We start from the raw sequence: 22,325 nt of genomic DNA on the forward strand, positions 1-22,325 counted from the left end.
CAACAGTTTTCCAAAGTCTTCCTGAGCCCATGTGGCGATATCCTCTCTACAGTCATGTTGGTTTTAGTGCAGTGCTGCCTGATGGACTGACAGTACTGGTTTTCAACCTTTCTTCATACATGCAGAGATTCCCCAAGACTCTCTGAATCTTTTGATGACATTATGAACTGTACGTAGGTGGTGACATCCCTCCAAAAACTGCTGGACTCTTTGCCCACGCAGTTTTTTTTACATAGTGGTGAACCTCGCTCCATCCTCTCTGTGAACCACTGAGTCTTTCCAGGATGCTCCTTTCACACCCAATCATGATACTCTCACCTGTTACCAATCAACCTGTTTACCTGTGGAATGATCCAAACAGGTGTTTTTGGAGCGTTCCACATCTTTCCCAGTCTTTTGTCGCTCCTGTCCCAACTCGTTTGAAACATGTTGGTGGCTCTCCATTAAACTCAGTCCTATCCAAGATTCTTTGAATCACTCTTACTTTGCATGGCCAGGCAGCGGCTCAGGGAGCTTCACAGTCCTGTATACCAGCAGGTCTGTGAGGTCCTCTGATCAGGGTTTGTTGGTTGTACCTCGCCTCAGGCTTCACACTAAAGGAAAGTCATTCCCTGACTCACTTTGGACGGAGGATCTGTGGACACTTTGGACACCTTTAAAAAGCAGCTCTGAACCTACCTGCTGAGACATGCTTTGCTCACTTGTATTCAGTTTAAATGTGACTCTTTTCATGTCTGTACTCTGTGTCTGTTGCGTTTGTCTTTTAGTGTGAAGCCCTTTTGAGCATTTTGCTCTACAAATAAACATATTGTTTGTACTAACATCCAGATGTTTGAGCTCTACAGGGAAATCAAGCTTGCAGTCTTCCAGCAGTATTTTAGACTTTTTAGTATTGTCATAAACTAAGAATTATGTGAAATCTAAATTGAATTCAGTCATTGAGTCAAGTCTGAATCTAATTTTTAAGTATTATTAGCCAAATGGTCTTGAAATATCACAAGTAAAAATATGCATTATGCAGACTGGCCTCTTTTAGAGTCATAATATTCTATACATCACATTATTTGATCATTTTTATTATTGATGCATTAAAGCCTTTAATGTATCTGGTCACAGTAGAGCTTATTTTAATTACTTTATGTGAATATGTGTAAATATTGGTGGTCTAATTGAGAAAAAAGCATCATATTCTAGAAACTAATTGTGTCAAATAAATGCAGTAACATATTAATTATTTCCCTCTGAAATGCGGTGAAGTATAAAGTGGAAGAAATGGGAATACTAAAGTAAAGCGTTGTTGTACTTTGTTACTTTCCATCAGTGGACATGCATCATTAATGGTGTGTCTTGTGTCCGCAGCGGCTCTGCAGAGAAAACGTAATGATTGAGAGAACTGGTAATATATCTTTTGTGAAGAGCAAAAGCTTACGCATACAAATTTAGACACGTTAGCTTTCCCAAGCCGGCTCTGGGGTTTATAATGTGACAGTGTTATGTGCTGAGCTTCAAGGAAGTCGGTAGAACAATGAGCGCTTGGGCTTTGAATTATTCAGGCTGAAATCAAATCACAGCAGGAGAGCAGCCGCATTTCACAGGATCCTGAAGTTCACTACCTGAGGATTTCTCTCAAAAGTGAATTTGTTATGGTTTGTTACATGAGCAGGGAGTGTGACACGGAACTGATCAGCGCTTCCATCCTGACACCCAGTGCTGGCTTGCAGTACTGCGTTATTTCTGAAAGCCTTTCTGAAACGGAAACTCAGCACAATTAAGAAACATCACTTTTATTTCACTGACTGACAAAGTTGATTTGAGTTTTCTCAACAGAAAAAGTCGCTTATTTTAACCCCCCCTCCCTCTTTAACCCACCTGTGTGTCACAAATAAAATTACCACAGAAAAGTCAGGTCGAAAACTCAGATGAAAATATGTACCAACAATATAAAGACATTTTGAATGCCAAACAAAGATGGTTACAGTGATCTAGGCGCTCTAAGCAGATTGTCAGTTCACAAGCACTCAAGTAATGATTTCAGTGACGTCTGCAGTGAAACAGCAGTCTCTTGGTTTTCTTCGGGCATGGCCGACTTTTCTAACATTATCCCCTCATCCCACCATAGCCAAGCCAATAAAAGACAAATAACGTTTCATTCAAACACCCATAAAACAGGCACCACGCAGTCCAGGAGCTGTTTGATCACAGCTCCTCCTTGCCGTTCTGAGAGTTTGACACTGACGTGGAGTCAGCTTTAGCTTTTTTGGAGTCCTTCTTGGTGGCAGCTTTTACTGTCTTTTTTGCGGCTGGTTTTGCATCCTTTTTGTCGACCTGTTTTCCATCTTTTTTTGCCGCAGGTTTGACTTTGCTTGCCGTCTTGGTCTTTGCTTGGTCTCCAGCTTTGGCCTTTGCTTTTGGAGCAGCTTTGGCTTTAGTGCCTGTTGTTGTTTTGCTGGCTGCTTTCGCCTCTGCTTTGTCCTTTGGGGAGTCGGCTGGTCTGTCTGCCTGTGTGTCTGTTGGCGCCTGTTCTGCTGGTTTGTCATCTTGTTTGTTGTCTACTTTTACCTGGTCAGCCTGCGCAGGAGGCTCCGGTGTTGTCTGTTGGGGCTCAGAGGTGTCAGTCGCTTCCTTTTTGATGAACTCTTCATTCACAGGGGTAGAGAACATCTTCAGCATTTCCTGAGCTTGGATTCTCTCCTACAGGACAGAAAGAGAAAGGTTTGAGGGAAAGCAGAATGCTAAATGTGCCAATTAAGAATAAAAATGTCAAGACCAGAGGAAGTTAAAACTCATACTGGAGTAGATATTTTCAGGAAAGCTTATATGCAGGACTAACAATCACAGGTTTCCTCAAATTTCTGTTTGCAGCCAAAAAACTTCGACAAAAGCCCCACTGTGTGTGTTTTCAGTGTAGACAGCTACAGTCATTGTATTTTTTCTTTCTGCTGAACAGAGGATAATCTGATTTTTTGGCAGATCAAGGGGAGGTCTTTATTTTCATTTTCTGAGCCTTCTTATTTAAGCCTTCTCTTAAAAGAATTATTGTAAAAACAAAGGAATCAGCTGATTTGTTTAGTGCAACAGAAAAAGTTATCTGCGATACATTTAGCCATTGCTAATGTCACTTCCAATATGTGAAAATTGTCCCATTAAGATGTGAAGGATTAAATTATGTTCTTCCATACCTTTTCCTCGTGAGCAGGGTCCAGGGTGAACCACAGCGCCACAGCACACCTCTGACCTTTGGTGACAGCTCTGACACCGTGGGGGTTTTCCCTCCCCGCTCCGAACCCGACCACGCGGCCGCACTGTGGACGCACCTCAGCCTGGAGAAGCAACGTTTAATAGCAGCAGGGCTTGGCATTTAGTTCAGTTTTTATCTAGAGATACCACACGTGTTGAAAGAAGACTATGGAAAGAAAAGCTGAGGGTTTACCGTGACTGTTTTTGCATCCAACTCAGTGAAGATGAAGTCTCCTCCTTCAAAGTCATCATTAAGATAGAGGATGGCACTGCGGGGGGAGGGGGGCATTAGGATGTTAGGTGGGTGCTCATCAACAGGCATGAAGGACAGGCTCTGTGGAGTATTTCTGTGTGTGTACTCACCTGTAGTCTCTGTGTGTGTATGCAGGAGGTTCCTTTATGCACTCGTTCATCTCAGAGACCAGCAGGCAGTTGTCCACGTGAACAGGGTGACTCAAGTCCTCGCGGTCCTCCTGCTTCTCTGAATAGCCAACAGAGCAGAGACAAGTTCAGACACATGATCACACAACTCAGACCACCTGCCAGGAGCACTGCATCCAGATCCACTGTAACCAACATGGATGATTTCTTACTGCTACACTGCTCGGCATTAACGATGGATTACAAATTGCTCTTACTAATTATGGGTGTTGTGACAAACTCACAGAGAATGATCATCCAGCCCTTCAGTTCCCTTCAGCTCTGCACCCCTATTCAAGCAGCTGCTTTCAGCCTCTAAACAAGCTCTAATATACACTAGCAACAATTAGCAACTAAAGAGCTAACTATTTTCCCTTTTGAGTTAGTGGAGACTAAAGACAGAGCTAAAAAGGGAGTGAATATTGGACTTACAGATGCTAATACATGTAATAATGCTACGTATTATGCTAATGATATAAGCTAATGCTAATTCTCTGTATGTGCAAGGTGTGTAAAAAGGCAACTCTTTGCCAACAAGTTGACTACAGCAACTTCATAAGGTGATAATATGCCAATGTTGTTGTGCTACCCCCTAGCGGCCAAAAATGCAATTACAACAGCCTTAACTATGGAAAAGGTCAAGCTTCAAGTCAATCATTTTGACCAATTTTTTTCAACTAGTCATCACAAAGAGGAGGTGGCTGCATCAGGCAGTATCAGCAGCTGTTAGGCTCCAGAGCTGCTCAGTGTTTCTTCATACACACACTTTTAAACACATGTATCTTTTATGAGGTCATGTTAAATAGATCGATTTCACAATGAAAAAGGCAGCACGATTGCCACATGAACTGACAACAAAGAGCACGTCACGTAACCTGGTTTGCAGTGGGGCAACAGATATTCAGCAAAAACAATCAACATGCCATTTTCCATATCTGATGAAGTCCTCTCTGGGCCAATCAGTGACACCCGCTGTGCTGTCTTAGCCCTTTTCTATACGCGTGTGTCGGCTTGGCTTGTCTCGGCTTGAATTGGCACATCAGTTTTTTGTATCTCCATTACAACAGGGCTACCTGCTTGAGGCTTGATGTTGATGAGCCGTTTGTTTAGCACTGTTCAGTACTGCACTGTGAGCCAGTTGTCGTGAGTTGCAGGTTATCATCATGGGTTTTCTCTTCTCTCAACCGATGAAGTATATGCTATGTCTGCCAATAGCAGCCGAGGCTATTAAAACATGTTACTGTGTCATCCCTGGATGATGACGAAGCCCATCTGACGTTGTTACAACCTGCTATTTGCCATACAATACTTACAGAAATACTGTGATGTCTCAGAAACAAAGCTGAACAATGAATAACCTACAAAACATCAATTATCCAGGAGGTAATTGTAATGTGCTGTGCTGAGTAAAGTTGAGGCTATGACTCAGAGAAAAGGTTAACACTCTGTTGTGTACTGGTTATGTACAAACACACACTTGTTCCTGTTTTTAATTTACTTTAATTTGCTTGGGGACGGGGGGTTCATTGGTGGAGGGAATTGGGGAATTGTTGGTGTTCATGTTGTTTGTTGCTCTTTACATAAAAATACTCAAAATAAGAGGAAGGAAATCTTTCAAATTGACTTGAGGGAAAATCATTTTATGAATGAACCCACAGAAAAGACTGAGACTAGTCTCTTCCACAGACACAACACCAGCAAACTGACCCTGCCGGACTTACCATTGATGGCGGCGCGACAGACCAGGTGGGAGTAGGAGAAGTAGAGCGGAGTGTCCAGACGGAAGTACGACTCCAGCATCTTCCTCACCTTCTCGCTGAGGTCGAAGAACAGACGAGCGCTCTTCAGTGGAACCTTCCCCTCCTGCCCCAGCTGTAGCAGGAGGAAATATCGATATTAATTCATGTTAATTAACAGCTACAAGGATGAAATCAGTGTCGGCTGAAGTCTTTAAATAGCACCGATTTCAAGAAACATTCTACTTAATTAATGTTGGTATTCGGAATGAGAATAAACATCAAAACAACAACAAAATAAGAAGAAAATAAAGAGGGATTACTTTTGTATGAGTCTGCACGTTGTTTCTTAGGAAAATCCTGCATAGTATACCTTTAAGTTGTGTTTTATGCTTTAGGGAGCAGGACTACAGACCTTCACAGCCTTCAGGACAGTCACTCCCTGGAACGTCTCACTGGCAGAGTGGGGGGAAGGCTGCCCCCTGTAGCCATCACCTTTCAGAGCAGCTGCCTGGAAATATGTACAACATCAACTCTGTGACATGATGGGCGGACACACACAATGAAAACACGCAGACATGAGAGACAAACAGGAAAATACATGATAATAAATAACTAAACACAGGCGCACTTATACCTTATCAATTCAAAACTGCATATTGAAGCAAACACTGTCATAGCACTGCTGACATCCAGTACACCTAACTCCAGTTTCAGTGATTTCCATGTTTTATTTCAATTGTTAAAATCTCATTGGTTAAGAAAACTGTCATTAAACCATACCAGAACTGCTGTGATAACTTCAAAATGTCAAGTTGAACCACTGCACTGTTTGCCAATAGACTCACACAACTTCATATTTCTGCTATTGTTGAAACTTCTTTTGGATAAATGAATAACACAAGTTCACTGTTATTGATTGATTGATTAAAGTGAGTTGTGAGTGTCTGCAAGTTGAATTTCACACTGTCTTTAAATGATTGGAAAATAGCGGCTGCCTGTCCCTGGCAGGCTGGAGGAATGTGTTTACAGTGATGTGAACTACACATGATTTCTAGTAAATGGAGAAAAACATGAAGAAAACACTGCTATGACCCACCTGACAGTGGTGAGAATAAGAAAAGTAATAATGGCTAATCTAAGTAACACTACACAGTGTTGCTCATTTTTGCCACAGTAGCTATGATTTTAATGGCAGGCATGTGCTCATTAAAAGCTCTCTTTGTGCAGTTTCCTGTTCAATTTCTATTTAATGTACAGATTCATAAAAAAGGTTATTTTCTGAGTCTGCATAAATCACCATCGAGCATGGTTTCAGGCCACCGTGGAACAGGCAGTAAAACCAACACTGACATCACCTTATAAAGTTGGTATGGCAAATGTGTTACGTCCAGCAGACAGAGATAATTCACGTGGGGTCATGTTTCTGTCCACCTGATGAATGTAATGTGTCTACTTTTAGGTCTGTTTTGGTCTCCACCAACTCTTAAGAAACATATCAGGCTCTTTGTGTCTTTTTACATCTTTTTATATGATGGTTTAAAACAGTAATGTGGGGTTGTATATTATCCGGTTCCTAGCAACTTCTGTTTTCATGGCAACAAAGTCAGCTCAGTAAGTTGAGAGCGTCTTCATTCGTCATTAACTCACATTGGAGAGGCGCTGCAGCTCCCTGCACTCGTCATCACTGATCACCCCATCCAGCAGCACCCGCTGAGAGCCGTTCAGCTGCTTGGACGTCATCGTCACCTTGACGTCATCATGCAACAGAGGGACATCTAGAGGAGAACGGTCACAGGATCAAGGACAGGAAAAGACTTTGACTTTCTCAGTTAAATACTGTAGTTTTATGTCGTAGCTTTGTTTACATGTGAAATATTAAGACTAAATGATGAGGCTCTTTAGAACAAATGCACCACCATCTTACTACCATCTGCAATACACCATCTGCAAGTATTTACCTTCCTGCGGCGCTATAATCTTGGTCATATCTGAAGAATCCTTCTTCTTCTCCTCAACCAGAGTCTCAATCTCCTTCATTAGGTTTCCTATTTCCTCTGTGATCCTCGCTGCAGTCTCTCTGTTGGCTCTGAGACACACAGATCGATAGAATGACAAAGGCTGTAACATCACTTTAACAGCAGGTTGATTCTCGCCATGCACAAATGTGCGTGAGGCGATGTCTACAGTCTTACTTCTGCTTGTCTCTCAGTTTCTGAGGCATCACATCTTCAGGCGTCCATGTGTCCTGAATACAAAAGGACAGTAAAGGCACAGGTCAGATATCAGCCTGCATGAATCCACGGCATCCAAATACACAACGTGTGCTGGATAACCAATGATCTCCTCACTCACTGGATCCACAAAGGTGATCCCAAAGGCTTCATATCCAAAGTAGAGCAGCTCTTTTTCCAGTATGGACTGCTGAATGTACAGCTTCACCTCCTGCAGGTCAAAAATCAGCTGAACTGTAATTTCATCTGTTGAAAACACAGCTTGTAAAATAGCTACAACCATAAGCAACAAAAGCATGAGATACCAGGTTCAATTAACCGTTGAAGCACAGGAAACAGTGACTTTAAAGGGGGTATTAAGTAATCTCTGGTTTTGAGCAACCTCTGCTGGTGACCAGTAGAACACAACACTCATAACACAAAGTGAAATAACATTTATGGCTTAAGTGGACGTTTTCCCCCGACCTTTGTCTCTCAGGCTTTACACAGACCGTCCTATCCTCTGATTGGTTTAATTTTTGGTGCTGCACCCTGTCTAAGATACAGTAACATGTAATACATGCATGCATCATTTTCTTCTGTGGAGGTGTGCAATTTCAGTCCCACAAATGAGGTTTGATGTGCAAAAACATTTTCATGTAGGATTGGTGAATTAATAATAAAGCAGGCGGCTTTGCATTTTCAGTTCATTTTCATTACTATGGAAGACAGACTAGCCAATAATTATAAATGTATTTAAATGGAGGAGACTGCATTCCATGCTTTTCTTTGGGTGAAGGATCTCTGACTTTGTTGTTGTACTTTTATTCCAAAACTGAGCACAGGCTCCAAAGTGAGTTCAGTTGTGAAAGCCAGAAATCTCAGCAGCCAGAGGAATAATCACTTAGTCATTATTATTGATCAACAACCTTATTAACCCACTATAAACACCAGATTATACAGACATTTAGAGCCTGAGGCAGGAAAATCTTACTTATTGCTTCTTTAAAAAGCAGCAAACGTTTATGTGCTTTAGATTACCATCAATGCTTTTTTAATGTCTCTTTTGTGCCCGTGAGTACATCTGGGTGCTAATGGAGGCTATTTTTCTCTCACCACATGTTGTGCAGGCTGATTTACTGCTGATAGTTATGGATTAAGATAACACAGAGGTAAAAATAACTGCACACAAAAGGTGCTTTGGATGAAAGCCTCTCCTAAATATGGTGTGGGTTAGGCCGACTGTACCTGTCTGGCTGATATGGTTTGTGCCTTGTCTTCACCCAGCACGGCAGAATAATAAGCCAGGTTCTGGTTCATCACCTCATCGTCAGGGTGGAACAACAGGAAGGTCTTGGCACACTCTATGGCCTTCTCATACTTCTCACCTGGAGAGAGGGAGCAGAAGCAGGACAGTGAACAGCTGGCATGTAGTTTAGTTTGTTGTTAAAGGGTCATTTTACACATGAAGGTCAGTTTGCTTATTCAGAACTTTGTCAAGTCAGAGAAAATAAAAACATCTCATGTTGTACATGACGCATTTCAAACTGGAGGTGTGGAGATGGGAAGACGTGGATGTGTACCAAACAAGGAGCTTCTAACAGAGACGTGGTACAGTTGCATTATGGGAAGTGTAGGAGGAAGTGTTTCTTTCAGCCTAACAAGGGTTTGGCAATATATCCAGAGTCGCTTCAACTCGAACAGATCCCTCATTGAACCTTTCATCCTGCGTTGTTCTTAGCAAAGATTCAGGTAGCAACTTCTTCTTTCTAGTCGGTGCTGTCTGTCAGTATCACCAGTTTAAATGACAAACATCACCGGTGACAGATTAGATCAGCTGTGGCTAATTAGCATTCATTGCTCCATGGTTGTCGTCTCGTTAACGTGTGTTCTGTGAGCTGGCATCTGTTCTCAGCCACAGACTGTTTGTGAGGGAAAGAATCTCCACTCTGTAACTGTATGATGATATGTCGTCACATCGATATCACAGAGGTCAGAGATGAACCATAATGTCTATTTATTATTTGAATGTGTACAAATGTTTGTTCGTTTGTTTTGCTGTATGTGAAGAGACTTCACGGTGTAGTCTGGCTGATGGTGTTCACATTTTTTAAGGTCAACTAGTCCCCATCTTCTTCCTTATTCTAATGCTGGGTGCTGATTGGCTGTCATGTAAATTGTCTCGCTAGGAACAATGCAAGCTATCTTGAGGGGGATCACCTGTGTGTTTGTTATTTAAGAGGCATCTGAACTGCATACTTGTGACACAGATAAAGTGACTTCTTGTCACTGAGTGTTACCATCCTTCGTCATGTCTAGTCAGCATAATAAGGGATTTTTCTCAGCATGGTGGAAACTACAGGGAGGAACTTTTATTATATCTGCATAAAACGCACAGATCTGCCTCCTGGTATTCAGCTAATATACCTGACCATCTGCATGATCAGTGATGCTGTACCCCTCTGTACATGTAGGGTTTAATTCCACTTCCATTACAGCCGAGGACATTGGATAAAGTCTGTGGCCACTCCTCAGCACAGGCTGAAAAGAAAAGGCTGTGAGACTCACTGTTGTAGTAGGAGAACTGCAGGTAGTTGAAATGCGAGGGGAGGAAGTCCTCAAAGGGCTTGTCTCCGCTGGGAACTGAGGCCAACTCGACTGCGCAGTGCTGCTTACAGTTCAGCACCTGCATGTAGTGGTCTGACACACACAAACACATTTACACGAAGGAAAACGGTCAACGAATTCTCAACTTTCGTACAAATGTTCGGATGTGCTGCCTCACCTGTCATGGTCTGGAACAGGTCAGCACTGTACTCCATGTAGTTGTATCCATCGTAGTTGTAGGATCCCTCGCACAGCGCTCTGCACTCCTTATAGGCGGTGAAGTACTCGTCTACGGCCACCTCGAAGTGTTCAGCCGCCAGGCCGAAGGAGTCGTCGCTGTAGTACCTCTTCCCCAGCAGGAACTCGGCCTGAGGAGAGAGCAAGCGTGCAGCCAATGAGGTGGCTTATGGTCACCACTGCAGACTGTATGTTACTGGTGCAATCACACATAAAAGTGTCCTTTTCTAGGTAACAGTCACAATCAAGTTTGCCAGGCAGGCCGAGGTGCACACTTCTAACATGTTTACAGTTCAAATCCCTCTATTTGACATGAAACCACTTGTTTGGGTTACATGCTGGCCTTAGAGACATTTGCATTTATCTTCCACCACAGTTCACACTTCTCGTTCCAGCCATCACCCAGCACACCGAAAGATTTGTGAAGCTATTTAAAAACTTTCAAGTTGGACAGTGGCAGCAACCAAAGGAAAAAAAGCCAGAAATGTGAGCAAAATAAATAATCAGTGGAGATAATCGGCCCCCTCTGAAGACTGGCCTTGAGGCTATGAGGCTAACAATGCCATAAAAGCCACCAGAGAAGGAGCTTGCTCTCACCATATGTGTCCTGGCCTCCAGATCTTTGAAGTCCTCCTCCTGTACTCCTGCCATCATCCTGTAGTACTCCAGGTTCTGTCTCATCTCCATGTGGTCCGGGTTGGCCAGGAAGAACGTGTTGGCAGCTGCCACCGCCTTGTCCAGCTTATTGATCTGAAAAAACACACAGAGGTTCAGCTCACCCTCTCTCACTGAAGGTGTGCTAATCTGTGAATTAGCTCCTTGCTAACTTTATTGCTAGTAGCCTGCTAGCTGCAGTTTGGAGCTAGGCAGCTAGCTCACAATAGCTTGTATCAGAGCTTTCTACTGGAAACCAGCAGGGAACCAAAACACTCTTGTTATGAGTAAAACCAGTGCAAGCGGTGCTAAGGATGCTTCTTTTCACATTACACAGTTAATATATTTTTTCTTCTGTCCCCTTCACAAAAAAGGTGTGAAATATATGTAAACTCTACTGTAAGTATAGCTAACAAGCTCCCTACTTAAAAATAATGAGTTTGTCTGCAAAGAGCTGAGGTTAAAGATGCACAGAGTAATCTGCAGGTTATACTGACGTCTAACTGCGACCTGCAGGAACTGTAACCACCTCTCTCCTCAACTGTAACCCCCTAACTGCAGTGGCCTGTAATTAAAACACACACTGAAGTGGCATTTTCAGATCAGAGACCAGCAAACTGTGTGAAGGAGCTCATCAACAGGAGCGCAGCTCTTCAGGCTTGAGTCACAGCTGATCAAAAACTCTCATACTTTGTGCAATATGGTGTTGTTTTTTCATCATGCTGCTGCTTTAAACTCCTGTCTGACCATAATTTGTTGTAATACACACACAGCTATCCAATAAAACAGTGAATATGAAAACTGTTGTTTGGATAAAGAAAATAAGAGTGTACATCATACGTCTACTTAGTTTACAGTTAAAACAACTCCAAAAAGCCAGTGAGGCATTATTGGCCAGTTTGTCTCTGCAGAGTTTTGAGGAGCATTTGAAAGCAGCACTTCAGGCCTTTAAAAACCAGGATCCCAGCAGTCGACGTCCTAACGTCAGACTGCACAGAGGCGGACTCCACCTTAAGACGTGGCATGGCAGTCCTGGTTTGGGGGGTTGGGGCATTTACAGTGTACCACCACATCACGCTCTGAGGTTAAGATTGAATGAGATTACGCATAAACTGGATTTGGGTTTTTCACTCTGCTGCATGATCAATGTGAAGTAACACTGGAAAAAAAAAACCGTCTATCTGTTGTGTGTGGTGCGTCTTTAGTGGGACGACACTGATCGCAGTCGCCAGCTTCACACTTGTAGCTTCTAGCCTGCTATACTTTGCTTTATACCTTAAAATACGCCACTTGTAAGTAATTATACGGGGTCCTCTTGTTGAACTCCAGCTGCACCTCTTCGGAGACCTGGTGCATGGTTGGTGTACCCAGCTTCTCCATTTCACAAGAGTTCACGCAGTCCGCCCGTTTCAGGATCTTCTGGAAGAAGCCCAGGTCCTCCACAGATCCGGACCCCGGTACGGGTACTCCGAAAGCGGTCTGGTTGGCGCAGCTCAGCCGGCACTGAGCCTTCACATTGCGGACGGTAGCCTTGTTCTTGAGTGCCCTCTCCATGTTCAGGATAACCGACAGCCAGTCCCCCTTATAGTAGGCTTCCACCGCCGTGTCGAAGAGGAAGTCATAGGGCTCCAGGACCTGGCTGCCCCGGGTAGAGTCCGAGGAGCACAGTGGGACAACAAGGCAGAAAATCAGCAGCGCACAGCGGCTCTCCATCATGATAAATGTCCGGCTCTGCAGCGGAGCAGGCGTCTGAAGCCGAGAAGCCGGTGAGAGGAGCTGCTGGGACTTTCTCCGACAGTTCGCGGTCTGGAGGTGGGGTTTGAACAGCGGAGCCCCCCGGTAACACCCCCCTCTGCCCCCTCAGCCCCAACACACACATGGAGATGTCGTTGCAGTGATGTGCTGTACAACTGTACGGTCTTATCATGTGAGGGAGGAAAAGTTATAATTCATTTAGTGTAATATTCTGTAAAGTGTTTATATCAGCCGAACAGCAGTTCTGGTCAGTCCTACAAAGTCACCTTATAAAGTCACCCTCATTATAATCAGCATCATCATCACTTCCTCCAAGACCAAGTTGTTTATTTTACTGACTTAAAGGATTTCTCTTTGGAGATTAATGAAGTATCTATCTATCTATCTATCTATCTATCTATCTATCTTCTTCTCAGAAGTGTGGAAAAGAAGCAAGAAATAATATCTTGGTATAATAATGTTTTCAAGAATTATGGAGCACAAGCAAATTCAACTTGTTGGTCTGCAAGTCAAAAGTTAGAGGCACACTTCCTAACTTAAACAATAATTTCCATACTTGATGGACCATTCAGTGACCCCTGAGTATGAGTTTAACCCTATAATGCCTGACCCAAGAAATAATGGACAGAAAATTCAATTTTTTTTTAATTTGAAGACTTTATTTGTCCCTTTAACAATTATTTTTTTTTTTTTTTTTTTTTTTTTTTTACCACATGGTAATGCAAAACGTTTTAGAAATGCATGTATCAAATATGATACCCACAGCATTATAGGGTTAATACCAAGCAAACTTCACTGGATCACATAAGAGTCACTGTCAATTTATCTGAGAACTTTAATTCTCTTTGTTAGCCATTGACTTGATTTATTGCATCTTTTTCTTGTTTAAAACAGAATATGAAAACGTATTGTTATAATATATAGTGTTGTAGAACTGTAGATATGTCACTGCAGCTTTGATACTGTCTCAATTTTAGATAGAGAGACATGTTTGTGAGGCAGTTGAAAATATTCATTTTCCTAAATTAACATGTATCACTTATTTGACTCTGTCGAGAGCTTCTACTACCTCTCCTACTTGTATCACGTTTGATGGAAACATATTTTACCATTAAATGCGCACGCAATGGATCATGGGGAAACAATATGAGGAAATTGTACGAAACCCAAGAACACGAGCACTTTAAGTCTAGGTCTTTGGTCTGTTCATACACAACATATATCCTACATCTCCATGACTTAATGCAGTGTGTGAAGTTGTTTAGGAGAAGAAATAGCGCAGCTGCTGTATTACGTGGCGATGTCTCCACTTCTGCATGTTTGGTTTCTCTACAGTGACATATCTTCTCTTGTTTAAACGCTCTGCTGAGCGGCTGAGCTGTTTTTAAAGTGCCTGAAAAGAAATCCAAGTAATGGTGAGAATCAACATAAAAATATACAAAAAAGTGTTGACTTTAATGCCAATGGAGATAAAAATGTAAGTTTTAAATACAAATTTGTAATAACTAACAAGCTCTAACAAAACCTTTATTTTATTTTAACGTATTTCACACAGGCATCAATTAGGACTACTATCATAGGCAAAATTGGGCAATAAGGTCAGGACCCAGTGGAGCCTCCGGTATATTTGGTCAAACATTAGCTGGTTACAAAACTAAAAGGTGGACAGAGAGATTACATGTGCAACACGCGACTGTAGCGTCTAGTCTGCTCAGTCCACAGCGGAAGATATAATATCACTCGAGAGAGGAGTTTATAGCAAAAAGAAAGAAAAAAACATGGAGAGGACGGTCAGCCTCCCCAATCAGCCCGACAAAACTACCACAGGTAACAGACACGGAGTACCTTGCTTATGTACTCGTTTCAAATCTTTCCACCGTCCTGTGCACTCTCGAAATAGTTTATCTTTCAAAACACACTGTCAGTGTCAGTATGGATGAATTAAAGTAGCCTCATTTAGCCCAGCGCACGGTAAACTAAGTGTGTCACAGAAGTGGCAACTTGACGTTTCAAGCAGCTGTGGTTGAAAGACTAGCTGTTAGCCTTACAACTGTACAATGTTATCCAACACTAAATCTGTAATCCCTATTTAATTGCAGCTGAACAGCAGAATACAATTTACTCGAGGAATTGCTGCACTACACATGGATATAATTTACTGTTTTGTTGTGTTCTACGTGGTTGCTGAAATACTGTACAAGTCTAAGGAGACAAGAGTGCTAAGTGTTAGGTAAAAATAACTCTATCGACTGTTATCATGTCAATAAATATATTATAGCTGTTATTACATTGACTGTAATAACAAACTATATTATGTAATAGGGCAGAGATCGTAACTTAGATGCAGTTGTGACAGTGCAGTAATATTGATGTTAACAATAGTTTCACTGGCAGTGATACAGTAGTTGTAGTTACATTAGCAGTGACATTGATGATGATTTAGTTACACGCTCGATATGTTTATGATGTAACTCTTTGTGTTTTGTGCAGTGACTCTGGTAGAGAGCAGCACCGCCCCCAGCGGGCTGGAACTGGTCAGTTCCTACCAGACCAACAGAGTGGGGGACCCCATGGACCTGGTGGCCCTGGCATCGCAAGTACAGAAGGTGTGGACTGAGATACTGTTTCTTATTTTTATACTCAAACTGTCAGGTCACACAGAGTCCACAGTCCTGAAAATATTTTTACTTTGTTTTTAGGGAGATGATTTCATTAAAGCCAACGCTTGCAACAAACTGACAGTCATCGCTGACCAGATCAGATACCTCCAGGAACAGGCGAGAAAGGTACGAGTATCAGCCGAAACAGCAGTACACACACTGAATATGCTCTTTTTAAAAAATATGCTAGTGATGCACAAATGCTACAGCTAATCTTGACTTTTCATTACCACTGAAGCTATTTTAGCTGATCTTTCCAGGATGATCTGTGCAAGATTAAACCATCCAGTGGATTTTTGTGGATCGTGATCTGTTAACCAAGACACAGTCCCAAAGTGACCACGCTCATGTGATCAATGCAAGCAAAATCTCATTGGGTAATCCTCAGATTTGACTAGTTTTTGCATCACAACAGCCTTTGTGAAAATGGAACAGTAGTCAACAGGAAGGTTAACGTTTGAGTGTGTCATGTAACAAAAAAAAGACATGCTTCCTGTCCAGTACACACATTTTTCTTCTCTCTGTGCAGGTTTTAGAAGAGGCTAAAAGAGACGCTGACCTCCACCATGCTGCCTGTAATATTGTGAAAAAAGCAGGCAACATGTATTACCTCTACCAACGGCCATCTGGACAGAAATACTTCTCCATCATCTCTCCTAAGGTCAGCATTCCACTGATAGATACTGACATCAGATTGTTCAGTTGTCTTTCCTGTTACGTCACTCAAAGTGTTACAAAACGGCAGCACAGTACCTGTTACTTAACATCCCCTCAGGGAGAGTCCCACACAGATATTCACACGTGAAAGCCCAACCAAGCACCTGCAAGCATTTGTTTGTAACACTGACAGTTGGAGAAGTTTTGTGTACAAAGTTCATGTAACCCAGAAGAGAGCTGATAGTGAGCCGGCGGCCAAAACACAGGCAGTGTTGGCTGGATTTGACTGGTTGCTGTTGTAGCTTTGTGAGTTTTGCAGGTACTGACAGGAGAAACCCCTCCTGGTCATGGAACTCATTGAATGTCAGGGACTTTTGACAGTTTTAATCAAGACAGGAGGCTCAATAAACTGTCAGGGAATAAATAAGTTGTCATTTGTATTTGTGCTGTAATGTACCAGAGAGTGATTGTTTCACAGATTTCATGGGATTAGGTGATGTTAGATGTGTTTCTCCAGAGCTAAACCCAGGATGCTCCATCATTTAAACCTTTAATGAGACAAAATAAGGCTGTAACTACAGATTAGGCTCATAGCTATTTAATTTAAAAAGAATGTATAGATGTATGTGTTTCTATTATATTTTATCATCGTCATAAAGGGTTCTGCCAACAATTTCTTACAGGTGAAATGTTTTTTTTCTGACTGTCTAAAACCAAATGACATCCTCAAATCAAGCTAGTTAAGTTTAGGCATTTTTGCTAGAAAAACGATTAAATCTTGATTAATCTTCTGTCAGTAGACTATTAATCAAATCGTTTCAGATGTTGAACATGAAAAAAAGTTTAATGTCAAGAGTTGGGGGGTTGAAATCTGATATTAATCTGATTTATGGAGGGAAAATGTTCTGTCTATTCGACTTCTATGTGTTGCACATTTCACCATGGCATACTGTCTTTGTCCTGTCCTCTGAAGGAATGGGGTCCAAGTTGCCCTCACTCTTTTGTCGGCGCATTCAAACTTCAACACGACATGTCCTGGACCCCCATCGATGAGGTGGAGAAGAGAGACTCAGAGATCGCCATCATGGACAAACTTCTCAGCCAGCAGACTGCCTTACCACCTTTCACAGGACCCAACTTCAAGGGCCTCTCTGACTGAAGGACTGAATAAAGGACTGGACTTTGAAAAGGACACTGGGTGGATGCTAACTATAGTCTTAATGGACATGAATTTGAACTGACTATAACCCATACATGGATTGGAATCACACACAGTGTCCTGGGTGACTTTTATGCACTGACTGAAGTGCACAATGCATCACTGTCACTTTTTGTTTGTATACACAGCGGCTGCTGATGTTGGATGTATACAGCTCCAACCTTAGGGATGCTTTCCTAAAATTGAAAAATATCAAATTGGACTACTCTGGAAAGCCTGTGTATGGACCTTTTACCAAATAAAGTTTAAAATATTTACTTGTTAGCCTTTATTAAACCTGTTTCACCCACAGTTATCTTGTCAACTTACATCACAAGGATAAAATTTAAAGCTGCCCTGTAGAGATTTCTGCAAGGAAAAGGCACCATTGTATGTTGGAGGCTCTTTCATTTCTAGCCTGTAACCAATATGATGTGAATTGTTTTGACTGTACTTGGTAAATAAATACCAAAATATTTCATTTTACATTATTGTTTAATTTCAGGTCAAGAAAATTAAAGTGCAATAACTTTATTTTAAATCGACTGGCCAAAGTAATTTCATCTTTTAAGTACAAGCGGAGTTATTAAAGAGATTCGTTTAAAATCAGCTTTTCTTCCAAATTAAAAACAAGGCAGGACGATGTATCACAGTCAGCTGTGAGTGTCTTCCTGTCAGGACGTGACTGTCAGTAGATAAGAGCTCATGTGAGGCAGCAGCTGCCAGTTATCTGTGGCGATGTTGAAGTGCACAGCGTCTTCCTCCGACCTGATCTTCAGCAGCATGTGGGACTGTGGCGGGAGGAAGAAAAGCACTTTGAACTCCTCCTCATCAGACAGATCTGATATAAGGTAGGGGAGGAAGTGTTTCTCCACCAGGGCGATCAGAGCCGCCTCCTCCAGCTGGCAGCAGAACAGGCTGGTGGCGCAGTCTCCCAGGTCCTTGTCGCCACTCTCAGAGCTGATTTCATCCCATAAACCCTCGAACAGGCCCAGTTTGGCGCCTCGTCCCCATGCCGGGGGAGCAGGCGGAGACATGAAGGCCTGCTGGAAAGTCACGTGGATGTCCGGCAGGACGGTGAGCCAGGAGAGCCCGTCCTGGGTGGTGAAGATGGCGCTGGCGTGTAGGGTGGTCGGGTAAGGTCGCCTGGGCTTCAGCCTCAGCTTCACCTTGGGCGGCGGCCTCTCCCTGAACAGACACGGGACGCTGATGTCGCTGAGTTCTTCGTAGTGGTCGTCTGTGAGGTTGAAGTGGAGGCGGATGCTGAAGAGCTGATCAAAGCGGGAGTCGTCAGCTTCAATATGAGTCAGCAGGTAGTTTAAGGTGATTTCTGAGGCAAAGCCAGGATCATGGAACTGAGCTCTGTAGGCTTCCAGTGCTGCGGTCGCCTGTCCTGGGCTGCTCTCGGTCTCATTCTGGTTTAAGTCTGTTTCCTCTTGTGGATCAGAAAGGGTCCCTATCAGCCCGAATATTGCTTTTTCTGTCTGGTGAATGGTTAGCGCGCTTGTGAGCCCCTCGCCCTCGGTCATGATGGTGGACAGCGATCGCTTCTTGACCTGACGCCCTCCCTCGGTCAAACCCTGCGCCAACACTCCGGCCAGCTTCTCTCGAGACAACGTGGTGAGGAGGGTGTAGTAGAGGCGGGCGTGGTCCTGGATGTCCGTGTCTCCGTAGTGGCAGGTGAGATGCTGCAGGATGTCAGCCAGAGGAATGAGCAGCGAGTCCAGGCTGGGGTGGACGAGGAGGCGACGGCAAACTCCCAGCAGACTGTTTCCCAGACGCCAGTCGCCGCTCACGCACAGAGACGAGGAAGACGGCGTGATGACGCAGGACAGGAAGCCGAGGGTGCTGTGCTGGGGGATTTCTCCTTCCTCCGCCACTCGAGCCAGCATCTTGAGGTGCCAGCTGAGTTCTTGCAAGGTGAGCTGGCCGAGCGGGGCCTTGGTGATGACCCCCTGGAGGGCCTTCAGGAGCGCCACAGCCCAACTGGATTCAGTGAGCTTTTCCTGGGTCTGGTCGGCCAGGTTGATGAGGTGTGGAGCCAGGTGAGTGTGGCGGAGGTAGAGCTCACACAGCTTCTCCATCAGGCTGTTGGAGTAGCGCTCCACGTGAAAGAAGTAGAAAAGGAAGAGGAAGGCAGCTCTGAAGAAGGTCACCACGATCTCCCGGCTGCCTCCGTTTTCCACGATGCGTAGCAGCGAGGTGAGGTGTTCGTATAGGTAGGCCAGCCCCCTGCCCTCCTCTCCATCACCTTCTTCTCCCTCCTCCAGGTAGACCTGAGACAGCAGGTTGAGGCGCGCCAGCATGGTGGCGCTGTCGTTGAACACAGTGGGCACTAGAGCCGAGGCTAGCTGCGGAGTCAGCAGCACGGGGAGGGTCTCGTCGCCATCGCCGCAGCTGATTGGCCGGTTCTCAGGAAAGTGCAGGATACAGTCCATGTAGAAAAGCTTCTCGGGTGTACTCAGCAGTGGGTGCTGGGAGAGCACGACCAGCCGCTTGAGGATGAAGGCTTCGTCTTCGGCGCTGAACAGGCTGTCTGTGAACGCACACTTCATCAGCAGAGTGGTGTGAAGGAGGCACACCTGGAGGGAGGTAAACAAAGGTTTACTGTGAGTCATGACAAGCTGCAGTGTGCAGACTTCCTATTTGATCAGTAAGTAAAAGGAAAAATTAGCTGGAATTTTGTAATCTTACACATCGGGGCTGGAAAGCAATAGTTTGGGATTTGGGGAAACACGCTTATTCACTTTCTAGCCATGAGTGAGCTGAGAAGACTGATACCACTCTCATGTCTGTATGGTTAGTGTGAAGCTGCAGCTGGTTATCTGAGTTTAGCATTAAGTCATTCGTGCAAGAATTGCAGCTCAAGGTGCTCTCAACAAAGAAATCACATGCACCAGATGCATGCATACATGTACAATGTGAATAATTTTTTTGCTTATGGGGCCAAATTTTCACCCAATGTTTGTTTTTTTTTAAACTGGAGTGAAACAACAGCAACAAGTGACACATGAGAGAAACCTGGACAATATTTTCTACTTCATTCCACGTGTTACAGACCTCGCTCGTTCCCAGCAGTCGCAGCAGCTGGGCTCTGAATACGGCTGGAGGGACCCCAGGCACCATGGCAACCACCTCCGTCAGTCTATGGAGCAGTGCGGCCTGACACAGAGGAGTGAGGAGATAGGACTCCTCCAGGAGGGATGACAGGACTGAACGCAACTCCTTACAGTCAGGCCCGGTCTGGAGGGCCGGCACTGTGCCCATGGGTCCCAGGATAAGTGAAGACATGATGGATGAGCCTTTGCTTGTCATCGGGCCTGAGTCCTGCTCTGCTTCCCATGCAACTGACGTATTTCCTCCCAGAAGAGCCTTGAGATGCTCGCCACCAGCTCCAGTTTCCTGGGTGAGCTGATACACAGCGTTTCTTAACACCAGAGTATGAAGTCCTGCATAGGCCTGGTGGAGCCGGGAGGCTTCTCGCTGCCGGAGCACGCCTAGGAGCTCGAGACGCTGGGCGAGAAGGCCCGGACAGCAGGCCTCCAGATCCCGCAGGCACTCGCATGCCGTGGCCCGTAATGAGCGCTGAGCACCTTCACCGTGGAGGTCACTGGTGTCCTGGGCTATCTGAAGGAGCAGGTCCAGGAAGTCTTGAGCTACACGGGAACGGCTGCTCATGCAGTCAGTGCAGACCAGCACAGAGGCGAGGCCCAGCAGGAGGTGACAACGGAACTGGACAGACTTGGGAGGACACTGGACGAACACTGACATGAGCTCCAGGGCCGTCTCCTCCCCGACTGAGTCTGAGGGACACAGCAGAGTCGGGTGCTCACATAGTGGGGACAGCAGGAGGACCTGAGGGGGGTGAAATGTAAGACATATGGACCCATCAGTGTTCACAACACTAGAGACCAGGCACACTAGTTAGGATTACATTAAACACACAACTGGAAAATGGAAAACAACAAAGATAATACCAAGTACTTAATACGATCACACACATAGATGTGACATAGATTATATACGAAGCAAGGTTTATTAACAATCCCCACTTTAAAATTTATTGCGCATTTCTCTCTCGAACTCCAAGGAAAAATAAACCAGTCTAGGCATGTCGCACCGGGTGTATTTGTAGGTCAGCGAGCATTGCAAAAGACAAAGTATAGCAGAGGGACTGTCGGTTAATTTATTGCATATTTCACCATCTGTGTCTTCATTTTTTATTTTTTAAGCTACCTTGACACTGTAACTGGCTCTGTCATCCCGGAGCTCACGGAGCAGCTCTGCCAGGAAAGCCTCAGGTGTTGTCCCGGAGAGGAAGCGAGAAGGACTGCGGGAGAAAGCGGAGTTCCTCTCGGCCCAGTTCACCGCCATTGCTGCTCAAATCCCAAACGTTATTATCAGCACAGTAACTCTGTCCAAAGTCATTCCACACACTCAACGTTGACTTCAGATGAAGCGGGGCTCTCCTCACAGACAGCCAGCATCCACACTCATACTACTGAGTTCCGTGTTTTGTCACGTGCACATTTAACACTCGTAGTGTGCCAGTAGCGCCCCCTGCTGCGTCGGAGTGTGGACCAGGAATGTCGCTTTTATCAATAAATTCAAAAACTTCCTTCAGCTGGACTCAGCAGGACTCTAATGCTTGGCTATATGATAAATTAAGACAATCTTAAACTCAGAGCTAGTCAAATATAACTTGTAGAGCAAATAGAAGTAAAAAAAAAAATATGTAAAGGTTAATTTGCTTCGTTTTTGTTTTGTTTTTCTTCCAACATTTGCTGGAAAGGGGTATGGCTATTATCCATAGACTCTATAAAAGTTATTATCCCACAAATATGTGATCACTAAAGACTAAAAACAGTTTAAAGTATCTCAAAGATTATATCCCTCTAATAAAAACGCTGTTGTGTTGTGTTCTGACTGTCTTGCTATGTGTTGATTTGCA

General features: G+C 44.0%; 3 protein-coding genes across 3 annotated transcripts; 1 reads left to right on the plus strand and 2 right to left on the minus strand.

Annotated features, from left to right (window-relative positions):
- Positions 1 to 1,874: 1,874 nt before the first annotated feature.
- On the minus strand, positions 1,875 to 12,881 carry p3h1 (prolyl 3-hydroxylase 1). The gene is made up of 15 exons (XM_041955564.1): positions 12,380 to 12,881; positions 11,048 to 11,200; positions 10,392 to 10,581; positions 10,175 to 10,306; positions 8,855 to 8,994; positions 7,749 to 7,838; positions 7,589 to 7,641; positions 7,355 to 7,482; positions 7,044 to 7,171; positions 5,809 to 5,904; positions 5,379 to 5,529; positions 3,601 to 3,718; positions 3,431 to 3,506; positions 3,180 to 3,320; positions 1,875 to 2,691 (listed from the first exon to the last, which is right to left on the minus strand). Exons 1-15 carry the CDS (start codon positions 12,818 to 12,820, stop codon positions 2,197 to 2,199), a joined length of 2,532 nt encoding a protein of 843 aa, XP_041811498.1. The 5' UTR covers positions 12,821 to 12,881; the 3' UTR covers positions 1,875 to 2,196.
- Positions 12,882 to 14,481: 1,600 nt separating this feature from the next.
- Positions 14,482 to 17,902, plus strand: c2h1orf50 (chromosome 2 C1orf50 homolog). The gene is made up of 5 exons (XM_041951919.1): positions 14,482 to 14,686; positions 15,350 to 15,465; positions 15,559 to 15,645; positions 16,049 to 16,180; positions 17,150 to 17,902. The coding sequence occupies exons 1-5, from the start codon at positions 14,638 to 14,640 to the stop codon at positions 17,333 to 17,335; spliced, it is 570 nt and encodes a 189-aa protein (XP_041807853.1). The 5' UTR covers positions 14,482 to 14,637; the 3' UTR covers positions 17,336 to 17,902.
- On the minus strand, positions 17,664 to 21,866 carry ap5b1 (adaptor related protein complex 5 subunit beta 1). Its single transcript, XM_041951907.1, has 3 exons — positions 21,611 to 21,866; positions 20,435 to 21,229; positions 17,664 to 19,956 (listed from the first exon to the last, which is right to left on the minus strand). The coding sequence occupies exons 1-3, from the start codon at positions 21,746 to 21,748 to the stop codon at positions 18,049 to 18,051; spliced, it is 2,841 nt and encodes a 946-aa protein (XP_041807841.1). The 5' UTR covers positions 21,749 to 21,866; the 3' UTR covers positions 17,664 to 18,048.
- Positions 21,867 to 22,325: the final 459 nt, after the last annotated feature.

Source organism: Chelmon rostratus, chromosome 2 (genome assembly GCF_017976325.1).
Source record: "Chelmon rostratus isolate fCheRos1 chromosome 2, fCheRos1.pri, whole genome shotgun sequence".
Lineage (NCBI taxonomy): Eukaryota > Metazoa > Chordata > Actinopteri > Chaetodontiformes > Chaetodontidae > Chelmon > Chelmon rostratus.

Coding starts and splice junctions, on each gene's coding strand:
- p3h1 (XM_041955564.1), bottom strand. CDS start 12,820: ATGATGGAGAGCCGCTGTGCGCTGCTGATTTTCTGCCTTGTTGTCCCA. Junction 10,582..11,047: donor TGGAGGCCAGGACACATATG/GTGAGAGCAAGC, acceptor CTCTCTCCTCAG/GCCGAGTTCCTGCTGGGGAA. Junction 7,839..8,854: donor AAACCATATCAGCCAGACAG/GTACAGTCGGCC, acceptor TTTGACCTGCAG/GAGGTGAAGCTGTACATTCA.
- c2h1orf50 (XM_041951919.1), top strand. CDS start 14,638: ATGGAGAGGACGGTCAGCCTCCCCAATCAGCCCGACAAAACTACCACA. Junction 15,466..15,558: donor TGGCATCGCAAGTACAGAAG/GTGTGGACTGAG, acceptor CTTTGTTTTTAG/GGAGATGATTTCATTAAAGC. Junction 15,646..16,048: donor TCCAGGAACAGGCGAGAAAG/GTACGAGTATCA, acceptor CTCTCTGTGCAG/GTTTTAGAAGAGGCTAAAAG.
- ap5b1 (XM_041951907.1), bottom strand. CDS start 21,748: ATGGCGGTGAACTGGGCCGAGAGGAACTCCGCTTTCTCCCGCAGTCCT. Junction 21,230..21,610: donor GAGCCAGTTACAGTGTCAAG/GTAGCTTAAAAA, acceptor CACCCCCCTCAG/GTCCTCCTGCTGTCCCCACT. Junction 19,957..20,434: donor GACTGCTGGGAACGAGCGAG/GTCTGTAACACG, acceptor ACCTCCCTCCAG/GTGTGCCTCCTTCACACCAC.